The sequence below is a fragment of the Pleurodeles waltl genome, chromosome 7, assembly GCF_031143425.1.
Source record: "Pleurodeles waltl isolate 20211129_DDA chromosome 7, aPleWal1.hap1.20221129, whole genome shotgun sequence".
Taxonomy (NCBI): domain Eukaryota; kingdom Metazoa; phylum Chordata; class Amphibia; order Caudata; family Salamandridae; genus Pleurodeles; species Pleurodeles waltl.
Window position 1 is genome coordinate 1113491926 of NC_090446.1, and position 12834 is coordinate 1113504759.

The following is a 12834-nucleotide window of genomic DNA, read 5'->3' on the forward strand; positions in this document are numbered from 1 at the left end:
TGAACTGTGTGCCCAGTTGGAGCCAGACCTGATGTCAGCTATCCGCCATCCCACAGGAATCCCCCCTCTAGTGCAGGTCCTGTCAGTACTCCATTTCCTGGTATCACAGGTGCATTGTCCAAGAGGGCATAGGAAGTGGAGTAATGGCATTTCAAAGTTGTCAGGGTGGCAAAGTGGGACAAAAGGGTGACAATCAGGAGAGTGTTATTTCCTGGCACGGGTCTTGGCAATGTTCTCTGTCTTGTTCCTGGATCTCAGGGACCGTTTGCGGGGTGGTTCTCCTTCTGCAGGGGGTGGGGTGCTGGTGGCCTGTTGGTCCTGTGGCGGGACCTCCTGTCCACTAGCGCCGGCGGAGGTGGAGGGCTGTTCATCATTCAGGCTAGTGTCAGGGGCCCATTTGTGTGCCACTGTGTCCCTCATGGTGTTGGCCATGTCTGCCAGCACCCCTGCAATGGTGACCAAGGTGGTGTTGATGGACTTCAAGTCCTCCCTGATCCCCAGGTACTATTCCTCCTGCAGCCGCTGGGTCTCCTGAAACTTGGCCAGTACTGTGCCCATGGTCTCCTGGGAATGGTGGTATGCTCCCATGATGTTTGAGAGTGCCTCGTGGAGAGTGGGTTCCCTGGGCCTGTCCTCCCCCAGTCGCACAGCAGTCCTCCCATTTTCCCTGATATCCTGTGCCGGTGTCCCGTGAACCGTGTGCCCACTGCCACTGACCCCAGGTCCCTGATTGTCTTGGGTTGGTGGCTTTGCCTGGGGGCCCTGTAGTGGTGGACACACTGCTGACTGTTGTGTCCTGGGGACAGAGGGATGGGCCCGCTGGGTGGGTGCTGTGGTGGTGTTTCCTGAGGGGGGAGGTTCAGTGGTGGTTTGTGACTGTGGCAGGGGAACCGACTGTCCAGAGGTCCCTGATGGGCCGGGTTGGTCATCTTGATCCAGGCGTGCAGAGCTGCTGTCATCACTGTGGGCCTCTTCAGTGGGGGGACTGGATATGTCTGGCACCTCCTGTCCGGTGACGTTGGGTATGGGTCCTGTTGGGGTGTAAATGCATAGTAATTGTATCTGTGTGTGCCATCTTGTGCAATGGGTGAGTTACCCTCTACTCCTGTGCTTGCATTAATGTGTTTGCCCTTGTGTGATTAGTGATTTTGGGATCTGGGTGGGTATCTGTACTGGACATGCTTTGGTGATGGGGGTCCATGCATAGGTGTTGCATGCAGGGCTTGGTATTGGGATGGTGGGCATATGTGAGGTGTTGGAGTGATGGGGGTGAGGGCGGGGTATGTGATGGCATGCAGGTGGGGTGGGGGATGTATCAGTAAAGTTTGACTTACCAGAGTCCAGTCCTCCTGCTACTCCTGCGAGGCCCTCAGGATGCATGATTGCCAAGACTTGCTCCTCCCATGTTGTTAGTTGTGGGGGAGGAGGCAGGGGTCTACTGCCAGTACTCTGTACTGCTACCTGGTGTCTGGATACCACGGAAGGCACCTTCCCCGTAGGTTGTTCCACCTCTTCCTGATGTCACCCCGTGTTCTGGGGTGCTGTCCCACTGCGTTGACCCTGTTGACGATTCTCCGCCATAGCTCCATCTTCCTAGCAATGGCGGTCTGCTGCACCTGTGATCTGAAAAGCAGTGGCTCTACCCGGATGATTTCCTCCACCATGACCCTGAGCTCCTCCTCAGAAAACCTGGGGTGTCTTTGAGGTACCATAATGTGGTGTGGGTGATGTCTAAGGTGCTGTTTGTTGTGCTGTGTGATGTGATGTGTTGATGTGTGTTCTTTGAGGTGTGTGGATGTTGTATGGGTGATGGTGTTGTGTGCCTGTGGATGTTGGTATTGTGTTTGCTATTCTCTCTCTCAGTGCTTCTTCCAAAAAATTAGTTGTAAGGGTTTGTGGGTGATGTGGGTGTGTGTTTTATAGTGTTGTGAGTGTGTGGGTGTGGTGTGTGTAAGTGTATCAGGTGTGTGTATTTTGAATAGTCCAATGTGATTGTGTTTTGTAAATGTGTGTGTATTTTGAGCGCAGCAGTGTGTACCGCCAATGGACTACCGCGGTTGAAAGACCGCTACGTTGATTCGTGGGTCGAGCTAGTGTGGGAGTATTACTGTTGGCGTGACGGTGTAGGTTTTGGTATCGCCAGTTTATCACTGATCTTTGGTGTGGCGGACTTGTGTGGGTGTCTGTATTGTGGCGGATTACGAGATGTGGGTCGTAATACCTGTAGCGGATTTCCGCCGTGGCCACGGTATGTTGGCGGCCTTCAGCACGGCGGTAAGTAGGATTTCCCGCAGGGTTGTAATGAGGGCCTAAATGCTGGACTAGAATGATTTATGTCTCTGCAACCAGTGTGCATCACATAGCAAACCAAAAAAGGAATGTAGGTCGGTTCTTGTACAGGAACAAAATGGAATATGCTACCTGAGAGCGAGAGCAGGTAAATTGTCACAGATAAAGGGAAATGAGGGCTACATTTGAAATCCTTAATCAGTCATGTAATAGGAGCAATGTAACCTGACGGATAGCTGTGCTTTCTAGTAACTCAAATTGGCAGATCTGTGTAATCTGAAAAATAGATTTGTGGCCAGAGTCTCTGATGTAGTTCTGCTGTCTGGGAGTGGAACTCAGGCCACAGGAGAGCTAGTTCTGCTATCTGATATAGTAAGTTTTAATCTACCTTTCCTGAAGCTCGTGCGCATGGACGCCAGTGTCTGAAGAGAATACGTATGAACCGCCTTGACCACACACAGACATATGACATTGTCATTCGCTGACACAGCTCTTTCTCAATGAAGTTCTATTTCGCTCGAAGGGAAGTTTTTATTGGTAACCTGAAATGACCCTCCAATCAATCGAAGTGCTAGAAATCCCTGGTTGCACCCAATATTCATTTAGTACTATTTGCTCAACACAACTTCCTCACTTCTTCCTCGCTTACTCAGTAGCTTCCCTTCAATCTACCGGAGGCCTGGACAAAGTTGGTGTGCCGGTTCTGCACCTGCTGCTTCTTCTATATCTTTTCCTAATCCGCCACACCCTTTGTTGGTGACACCTTTATTCCAGAGCCGTGGAGTTGTCATTGCTTTGAGTACTCATGACAACACATCCAACCAATCTGAATTCTCCAGACAGAATGGCATCAGAAGTTATATGAAATCAGTGGCCACAGTGAAACCCAGTAAAAAAGACAAACGTCACTGAGGACAAGTATTGACAAATCCAATAGGTCTCACCTTAATGTGCTAATGCATGCATATACAGGCATGCTCAAATTCTGGTAGCAGGAACAATTGTTTAGCACATTAAAACCATACATATATTTTTGTCAGTACAGGGGGTGGGGGAAGGAGTAGCAAAAAGGAGTGCCTGTTGTATAGAATACATATAGGAGATAAAGAACTAAAGGTGACAAGCAGTCTGATGAATGCGTATACTTTTCAGACATAAAGTAGTCCCTCATGCATTCCAGTGGAAGTGCTTACTAAAATTGGAATGGTAAACCAAACAGTTAATAGCAGGAATTAAGAGTGAACTACTCCTCTGGGTGGAGCCAAAACCCACTCTATGTATCTATAACTGGTAAGAACAGGCTACATACAGCGGCGCTGTCAGGCCACAACCTAAAAACAGCAGGAGGATCCCTATATGTAAAATATTTTTGCCACTGATTCCTTAGAAGTAATGGAGTGATCTTTGACAAATTCATGATGCACTTCCCCTTTCACTAGCACATGGAGATAATCTTTCAGTTCAGAGATAACTAAGTGTTGCAGCTCCTCCATTTCGGTTGCTGTTTGCAGTGTCTGTGGACTTCTTTGCGGTCCTTTTGATTTAACTAAACTGAATCCTCTAAAATGATGCATTAAGATTTAGGTGTTTTGTAGTTTCTTGTTACTGTTTTGGTTTGTTGAACTGATCAAATTTGAAACAGAAAGTCCTGGGCTATGAGTACCTTACAGCCACCTGTCTTTTTTTCCGTTTGTATTTTTTTCTAGTTGATTCACATGTTTCCCCCATCACTCTGCAATCTCTGATCCCCAGGCACCCAAAAGGTGTGTAGTTCAAAAAGTTCAACAAACATGCCATAGCCCTCTGTTGGTGAGGGGTACCCCAGGTTTCCTTTCCAAGTCAAGTACCTTCCTTTAATTGGCTGTAGAGAAGCAGATGATTATTGGTAGTTGCTTGTTTTGGTGGTACAGCCCAAATGGTTGTGCGCAGGATAGATGCTAGTCTACAACAGTTTGGGAAGCCCCCACCACAGAGACCTTGTTCCCCACCAATAACGCATGGTTAATATCCATTTTGTGTATGTCAATAGGTAGGTAGCCTGCTCACCACATGAGAGAACACGTACCCTTGCAAGCCTACACCATCGTAAGAGCCCTTTGCATCATTTAAAAGCCATCATGACTGGCACCCCTAATTATCTGTCTGAGATGCTCACCATCTCCAGTGGCTCTCATCACACCTGAAGCCAAGACTCAATCAGACTAGAGGCAAAGAAGTGCATAAAATAAACATCAGGGCAGCAGACTTTCCTCAAGCATGCACACAGAAGCTGGAACAACATCCCTGTAGCCATCAGGACTGCCCAACCCACAGGTGTGACAGGGCAATGCAATCTCTCTAAGAGCTGTAGAGAATATTTGTCCACTATCCAGAACTTACTTCTGACACCTCTGTCCATCTCTAGAGGGACTCCAGTGACCACTACAGCCACATCTCCAAACATTGCGTTCAGCCTGCAGGCGGTATTGGTATCGCCAAGAAGCAATGTTATCTTTCAGGACTGTCCATTGTGGTGTCATCACCCTAGGCCGATAGAAAGGTTGGACGGCCTTCAATTCCAGACTACTGTCCATCTCACAAACCATGACCTACAAATAATGGTTTTAGGTTTAATTCTAGCATCGTTCCTGAACGCTGATGTATCTTTATGTGTTAGACGTCCAAAATGGTATATATGTGTTGTAACTTATCATAAGTAATGATTTATGTTTTAAGATACATGTTTCTCCAATTTCCTGTTCCTTTTGTTTTGTACACTCCTGCACCATATGTTATCCAAGTGGACCATCCCATTTCTCCCCCATTTTTCACTGTACCCCAGTTGGTTCCTACCAGCATTCGATTACCATTGCTGAGAGAGTTAACAGCGGCGTGAAGAGAAACGCTTGCAATCAAAAGTGGCTGGAGGCTGTTGTTAAACTATCTTGTCAATAAATTACGCTGTATCAATTTTTATGGGAACTAAGTCTTATTTATAATAACATGGTTCATTAATTCACTTGTTACAAAAAATAATTCCAGGGTGGAAGATGGAGAGATGTTTTTTGTGTGTATAGAAACTCACAGGGCATTTCAGCCACTTTCCATATTCTTCCAACACTTGTGACTAGATGTGATCACACAAAAACATGCAAACGAGTAAATCCATTTATGAGTGAAAAAACGTTTGACTCTGACAACACTTTTTGCAGAGTCTATGAAGTTGTAAAATGTAAATACCCAGTCATTGATGTGCTCTGACCCACGGCACGGTGAGATTAAGTGATCTACCCAAGAATTACACAATGGGATCAACAGAGTGTCAGCCAAAAAATGGATGCTACAGAAAAAGATTGCTTTATTTTCTGTAGCTACATTTTTCAGATGCTTTTGTTACGTTTGCTCCTCAGTGTGGCTGCACCCCCTTGCAGACTGATTGTAAACATGGTCACATTTTAAAAAGGAATTTCACATATGCTGTTATTCGTTTACCGTTCCAAGATGGCTAATGCATGTATCAGTCGTGGCTCGCGGGGATTCCTGGGGGCAGAGTGTGAGGGGGGTATACGGGGGGGAATTAATAATAAAATAAAATAAAAACTTACCTGTGCTCCTGCGCCGCACCGCGCCACTCCTCTCCTTTCCTTCGTCCGGATGCTGCAGGGACAGGCTCCCAGCCTGCCCTGCAGCCAATCCTGATGATGCTCAAAGCAGCGTCAGGCACTCCCAGGCAGACTGGGAGCCTGTTCAGGCTTTCTCCAGCCTAGCAACTGTGTTGCTGGAGAGAGCCCTGTGCGCATGTATGTTTGGATGGGCCAAGACGGCCGGCCAAACATACATGCACAGTGAGGGGGGGTATTGTGCACCCCCTCCCTCAGTGCACGTCACCCCGGTGGCCCCGCCCCTTTCAAAGACTATGTTTAATATCCTTTTCTTTGAAGGGTTTTGCCCTTATAGAGGAGCCGCACCTGGTATTTATAATCAATTGTTGAGCTGCGCACTTACACTGGAAATGAGCAATGAGAAAAGTATCTGAACAATGGATGCTACAGAAAAGAAAGCAACCCTCTTTTTCTGCAGTATGCATTTTTCATATGCTTTTTTCCTGCGCTTGCTCTCCAGTACACACATAAGCATTTGCGGGCTATGTCAAGCCTAATGCCTTTGTCATTTTTTGTTGCTAACTGAAATTAGATATCTCCTTCTAACATCATCTGCATGCTCACTTTTTATCAAATTTAAGCGCTCATTAATAATAAAAAAACTAAGGGAGCTTCAAAGCTTACAACTGTGAGTTTCCGAGAGTGCAATATATCCCGCTTTTTACACAAACTGTATGAGGTCAGTACTTTTTAAAGGTGTGGATAAGAAATCTTTTAGTTTTCTTTTATGTACAAAATTTTTGCAGTGTTATATTTTTTGGGATGAAAATACATTTAATTCAAATATGAGTAGCTCTAAAAAGACTCCTTTAGATGGCGGTAAACATGTGCTGTACTAATACGCCTGTTATCTTATTAGGTGAACTTTATCAGTCTCATCTATGTAACTTTGACTTCCAAATTAATTTTGTTGTATTTTATTTTGTGGTGCGTCTCAGGGGTGTAGTACATGTAATGCACGTGAAACAGAGAATTGTAGGACTACTTTTCTTTTAATGTACTGCTTAAGTATGTTTATGTGTAGCCTCCAGGCAGCGGTCAAAGTGCATTAAAAAAAGTATGGGAACTGTGATGCTGCATGCCATGGGGGTGGTGTCAATGAGGGCAGATTCAAAGGCGTGGCTAAAAAAAACAAAATATTCTGTTCATGTTTTTTGGTCTTTCATCTTCCGGTAGCTACATATAAAATAAGTTACACCTTAAATGAAAATTAAATTAAAAAAAGTTAAGTTAATCAGTGGCAAGCACACTATTGTACATTATGAAACCTCTATTAGTTATTGCACTGCAGCGGTCTGTGTGTAACCAAAGAGCCACAGAATAAATTCTTGGTTGGTGCAGTGGAGAATAGTGGCTTGTATATTGTTAGTGCTATGATGGCCCAGCCTGTGACAGAAAGCACTGAGAACATGTAAATCATTATGTTAAACTTTCATTAGTATAAGACAGACTACTACCAAATGTGCCTAAAGGTTTCAAATAAATTGGTGCTTCCAAAATATAGATTTTAGTAACATCCAGATTGTACCATGTGATTTATTGTGATATAACTGCCCCGAAAAGCACACACTTCACAGCTCAGCTGGTAACACCCTTGCACTACCAGTCCAAAAGAATACATCTGCCATCACAAAGCTTCATGTGACTCCTTCGATCAATGAAACCAGTATCAGCTCCCAAGTCCCCTTTACATTTGCAAATTACCAGTTGTGCGCTTTTGCATTTCTTTCAGGCAAGCAGGCACTCTGGCAAGAAGGCCTGTTCATTGTTAAATGACATGCCGGTCCCTCGGTCTTACAGCACATGAGAATCCTTGAATGAAACTTAAGCAAAAGCATTTGCACTATCGGAATTTACCGTCCTGGGGCGGTTGCCTTTCCATAAAAAGTAGGGGAACGTTTTTTCAAAAATTAAAAAAGGACAGGCATGTTATGCCCCTCGGATCCCGCCCACGTAGACCACTGACTATGTGGGGCATTGTCCACCTGCGAGGGCATAGTTCACTGCTGCTATCAGGATAGAACACAAGGTGCTGCAACCTGTGGCGGCAAAACAAGAGTGGGCTACCTTCCTGCAGTGCACATTGCTCACAGGGTTCTTTGCCGCAATGCTCCCTGCACAGTGCCATCAGCCCATTCAATAGAAGCAAAGCTCCTTCAATCAATCAATCAATCATTTCATTTATAAAGCGCACTATGTACCCGTCAGGGTTTCGAGGCGCTGGGGGGGGAGGGGGGGGGAGCTGTTAGCGGTCGAAAAGCCAGGTCTTGAGGAGTCTCCTGAAGGTGAGGAGGTCCTGGGTCTGTCGTAGTGAGGTGGGGAGAGAGTTCCAGGTCTTGGCGGCGAGGAAGGAGAAGGATCTGCCGCCGGAGGTCTTGCGCTGGATCCTGGGGACGATGGCGAGGGCGAGATTGGCAGAGCGGAGTTGACGAGTGGGGGCGTAAAAGTTGAGTCTGGAGTTGAGGTAGGTAGGTCCAGTGTTGTGTAGAGCCTTGTGAGCGTGGGTGAGGAGTTTAAAGGTGGCTTTACCTGCCCAGGAAGTGGATAAGGGCATACCACCTGACTCTCAACTGACCAAAGACACAAGATGAAGGTGTGCCAAGCACACATCCATCCAGGCGGTATAATCTGTAGTCACCCCATAGAACCTACATTATCACGATAAATCTCTGGCAGCAGCCCTTCAAACAATGGCCTTCGATCCCACACCACTCATTTGGGCACCTAGGGGCGGGTGGTTACAGATGCAATCCCAAGCTGTAATTGTTTGGTTAGATGACTTACAGGACGTTTTAAGATCAGCTGCTTCCCTAGTGTTATTACCGTGACCAGGCTCCCTAGGGTTCCAATCTACAAGTCCCTGTGCCCCCCCCCCCCTAACTGAACTGTGGGTGCAAGATTACTTTTGCAGACATGATGTTGCAGCGCTGTGGTTCACTGCAAGGCATCTCTCTTGTGTACTGTCTTTTCCTGATACTAGCTGAGGACAAGCCCTGGTGTTAGCAGGGCAGGCCATCAAGTTAGGAACAAGCTCCGAGCCAAGAGACAAGGTAAGTGAGATATGAGACTGGTGCTTGGCTCACTATGAGTTGGAGGCCCTAATACTGGGCACCATATCAGGTGCATTTACTGTTCTGTGGTCCTGTGCTCCGGGCAACCTTGAGAGGTCCGGGGCTATATAGTCCTTAGGAGCGATGGTGAGGGATCAGGCTAACCCGAAGGACAATCCACCAATGCCTAAGCCTGGTCATGTTCCAACTCTGGGGCTCCTCCTAAGGTCCTCTTCCACACTGACGAGACCCTTCTGAGCAAGAGCCTATCAGCAGAGTGCAGAATCCCTTCCTAGCTAGAGGTACCATCGGACTCTGCTGACCCTCTCAGTCGTGCTTTAGACACACCCATCCACCAACCTGCTCTTTCAGTTGTTCTCTCGAGGCACAATGGCAGGCAGCTGCAGACCACAAAAGCATCCGCCTGTTGATGGGGGATACCCAGCTGTTAACTAGCCATCACTAGACCTTGCGCACGAGGGCTATCTGCTTTAACATTCCTGCTGGCCTAAACACTCCAGCTATTTAATCATTGTCTTCACCCACTCACTCATCCAGTAGAAAGGGACGCCTATTTATACATAAAGATGCTACAACCCGTATTTTTAAGTTATTTATCCCAAATTATTATGCTCCTTGTTTTACTCCATTGAGAACATTCTTTTGGGACTCCTGAAATTATAATGAAATGCTAATTTGTAAATAACTGGTAATATTGTGTTTTTGTTTGTTTGTTTTGCAGAATAAAGTGGTGACCGTGGATGGTGTAAAAGTAAAATTACAGGTGAGTCTGGAGAGTGGAACCAGTCGTGTGAGTATTGAAGTGGTGGTGGAGAGGTCGGACTCATGAAGTAACACTCCTGAAGCTATCTTGAGGTCCTGGGATGACCTATACAGGTTCTTCCAGCGGCTGAGTTTCTGGGTGAATGAGCAGTGCTCTTCCTAATGATCAGCACACTGGTGCAGGACTGAGTCTTTCCCTTCACTTGGCTCTCAACTTCCTCTTGGATGTGGGGGGGCGAGGGTACTGTTTATCCCAGCACTCATGAATGAGCCCTTAGGATTTACTTTTGGTCTTTGACTCCCAGTAACAAGGCTGTCGACTGACCTCTCCCCACTGACCGGGGCATCACAATGAAAGTGGCTTGGGAAGGTCTGACATAGCTTGGCAACCATAACTAAACATTCCTTACAAGGCTAAAAAGATATCAGTACAAAACATATATAAATCAACTTAGCTGGAAAGTCGTCAGCCTCTCTGACTGTTTTCCATTAACAAGTATTGATCGGTCAAAACCTATTGCCGGAAACTAAGTACCTGGCCTGGTTATCATAATACAAACTAAAAGCGCTACAAGTGAGATGTGAAGGCTAGCAGTGTAGATTAATAAGGCATTTTATTGGCACATACATAGGTCCGCCACTAATTATCACCAGACACTTCCTGATATGCATCAAAGAACAATTATTGTGCTAGTCTTTTGCAGAGGTGGCCGCCGCATAGCAAAAGGGGAGGGCCAGAGGGTGGGGGGGGGGGGGGGGGGGGACAGAGACAAGGGCAAATAAAAAAAAAACTTACCTTGCCTCCGTCCCTGGCGCTTCCTGCCGCCTCACGTTCTCCTCTCTCTGGTGTCCCAGCATTCACTGCTGGGACACAAGCACAGGCTCCCCAGCAATCCTGGCATTGCTTTCATGCAAAACCGTGCATGAAAGCAGCATCAGAATTGGTCAGAACAGCAGTGTCTGCCACTCAGGCATCGCCCTGGGGCCAGTGCAGTTTCTCCAGCCTGACGGTGTACTCAACCGGGCTGGAGAAACTCAAGTGTGCATGTGTGTTTGGCCGGCCTCAGATGGCCGGCCAAACACACATGCACACTTATTTCCACTCTTCCCTCCTCCCCCCTCCCAACTTCCGAGGCCCAGGCCCGCCCCTCCCTGCACTTCTGGCTGTGCCAGAAGCAGACAAATAAAACGATTTATCATTTTATTTGTCTGCTTTTGGCACAGCCAGTGGGGCGACGCTCCTTAGCCTTAGCAAAGGAGTCGCCGCTTTTATTTTCTTGAGATTAGCACTGGTGTTTGGACCAAACTTAGAGCACAATATTGTCCTGTAAACTAAAGTACCAAAAAATACATTGGACATCATTCTGTATGCACTTCTAAATCACAAGTTCACAATCAGGCAGCTTGTGAAACAGGAGGCTATGCTGATAAGCAGACAGTGTTTTAAGTGACCTCATACAGTAGTTGGTTGCATCCACAGCCATCTATGATGCTGTAGGGTTCCTGGAGCCCGTTCCTAAATGGCTCACTGCAAGTGTATGCTCTTCACGCTGCTCAGTTGCCGAGTCTGTACACACTCGCATGGTTAGGATAACGTGATGCAGACTGCACCCTTTATAAAGGAATACATAAGACAAGCTCATCAGTCCAATGTCTAAACCTTCCTCAATGAGCTAATCTTACCTCCATACTGGCCCTCTCTCCAAGATGGAGAGGTAAAAGTAAAGCTGTAATCCTGCTTGATTGGACTTCACAGTCATACAGGTTGTTTTTAAAGTTACTTCAACGTCTACACGAAGCAGCTGCTAATTGCAGCCTATGCCGTGTATTTTGCTTTGTTATGTGTCTTGCAAACTTTACTACTATATGGCATATTTCATCTTTCCACCTCCTGTTTGTTCACAGCCTATCAATATTGTGGGGTTAACATATACATGTACCTTATCTCTGGCTGCCAGTTACCACATACCTAGACCACATCCTCTACTAGATGAAGGAGAGCTTCCTCTGTATGAGCAGAACCAAGATTGAGATCATTAAAATGGGTAGGAAGTATACCTGTATCACTACCCTTCAGCTGGTCCCAGGCCTTTAGAGAAGAAGTACCCAAATGTACCAGTTTATGGTGGAGAGCAATAGATTATCATTCATCTAATTACATCATTCAGTCTAAACAGCATTTGTTGCTTTTATAATATTACCTTATATTTTGATCACCTTTAACAGTCGTAGAACATATTTTAAACATTTACAAAAGTTCTCACAAAATCAGTAGCACTCTCCAGAAAGTGAAAAACACATATTCTCCAACTCTCGTATTAGTGTCAGTTGTTTAAACTGGGACAGCCAATGTGGGTTTCAGAGTATATAAATTATGCCTCTTCAGGACTGGATAGACAATACCAAAACATCTTAACAATATGATCAAAAATACAAATAAAACTTCTAAATCTAAAGATACGAAAAATGTATTACCAAATTCGTGAATAAAATGAACATTTTACACAAAATAAAATGGACAACCGTACATCAACTATATTATCTCAATGTAGTGCAAAACGTATGACTCGTATGGGCTTTATTTTATACATTTGCTAGTTACAGTGGTGCAGTGTCACATTTTCATCACCACGTGTATTAGTGTTCAAAATGTAATTCCAAAAGACAAATGTACTGCTATGTGTAATAAGTATTTAATTTAACGTCAACAATATCAAGCACTTTAAAAAAATAATATTTCTTTTAAATAACAACACAGCAAAGTCAAGTGACAATAATACATTTGGGGAGGCAGTGTATTAACACAATTGAAATCACTAGCATAAATATCCAGTAATTTGAACAGTAATAGCATGCAAAATAATTTCTCATCATAATACGTAGAGTTGCATCAAACATTATGCATCTAATTACTAACTAAATATTGATTACTTTATAACTAATAACTCACTTTAAACGTCTTTTTAGCTCACCCAGTAGGCTTCAATGTATATTGGGTGCCCAGCACTAAACTATGTCTACATATCATATTCTGATTTATTCCTTGGGTTGTTTACCTACTGGTAAAGTAA

General features: G+C 45.3%; 1 protein-coding gene across 3 annotated transcripts in view; it reads left to right on the top strand.

Moving 5' to 3' along the window:
* RAB37 (RAB37, member RAS oncogene family) overlaps positions 1–12834 on the top strand; it is a 318509-nt gene that overhangs the window by 203059 nt on the left and 102616 nt on the right. For all 3 annotated transcript variants that reach the window (XM_069200082.1, XM_069200081.1, XM_069200083.1), the window contains one exon: positions 9723–9764. In XM_069200082.1, coding sequence (XP_069056183.1) covers positions 9723–9764 — 42 coding nt within the window. The remainder of the gene's footprint in view (positions 1–9722; positions 9765–12834) is intronic.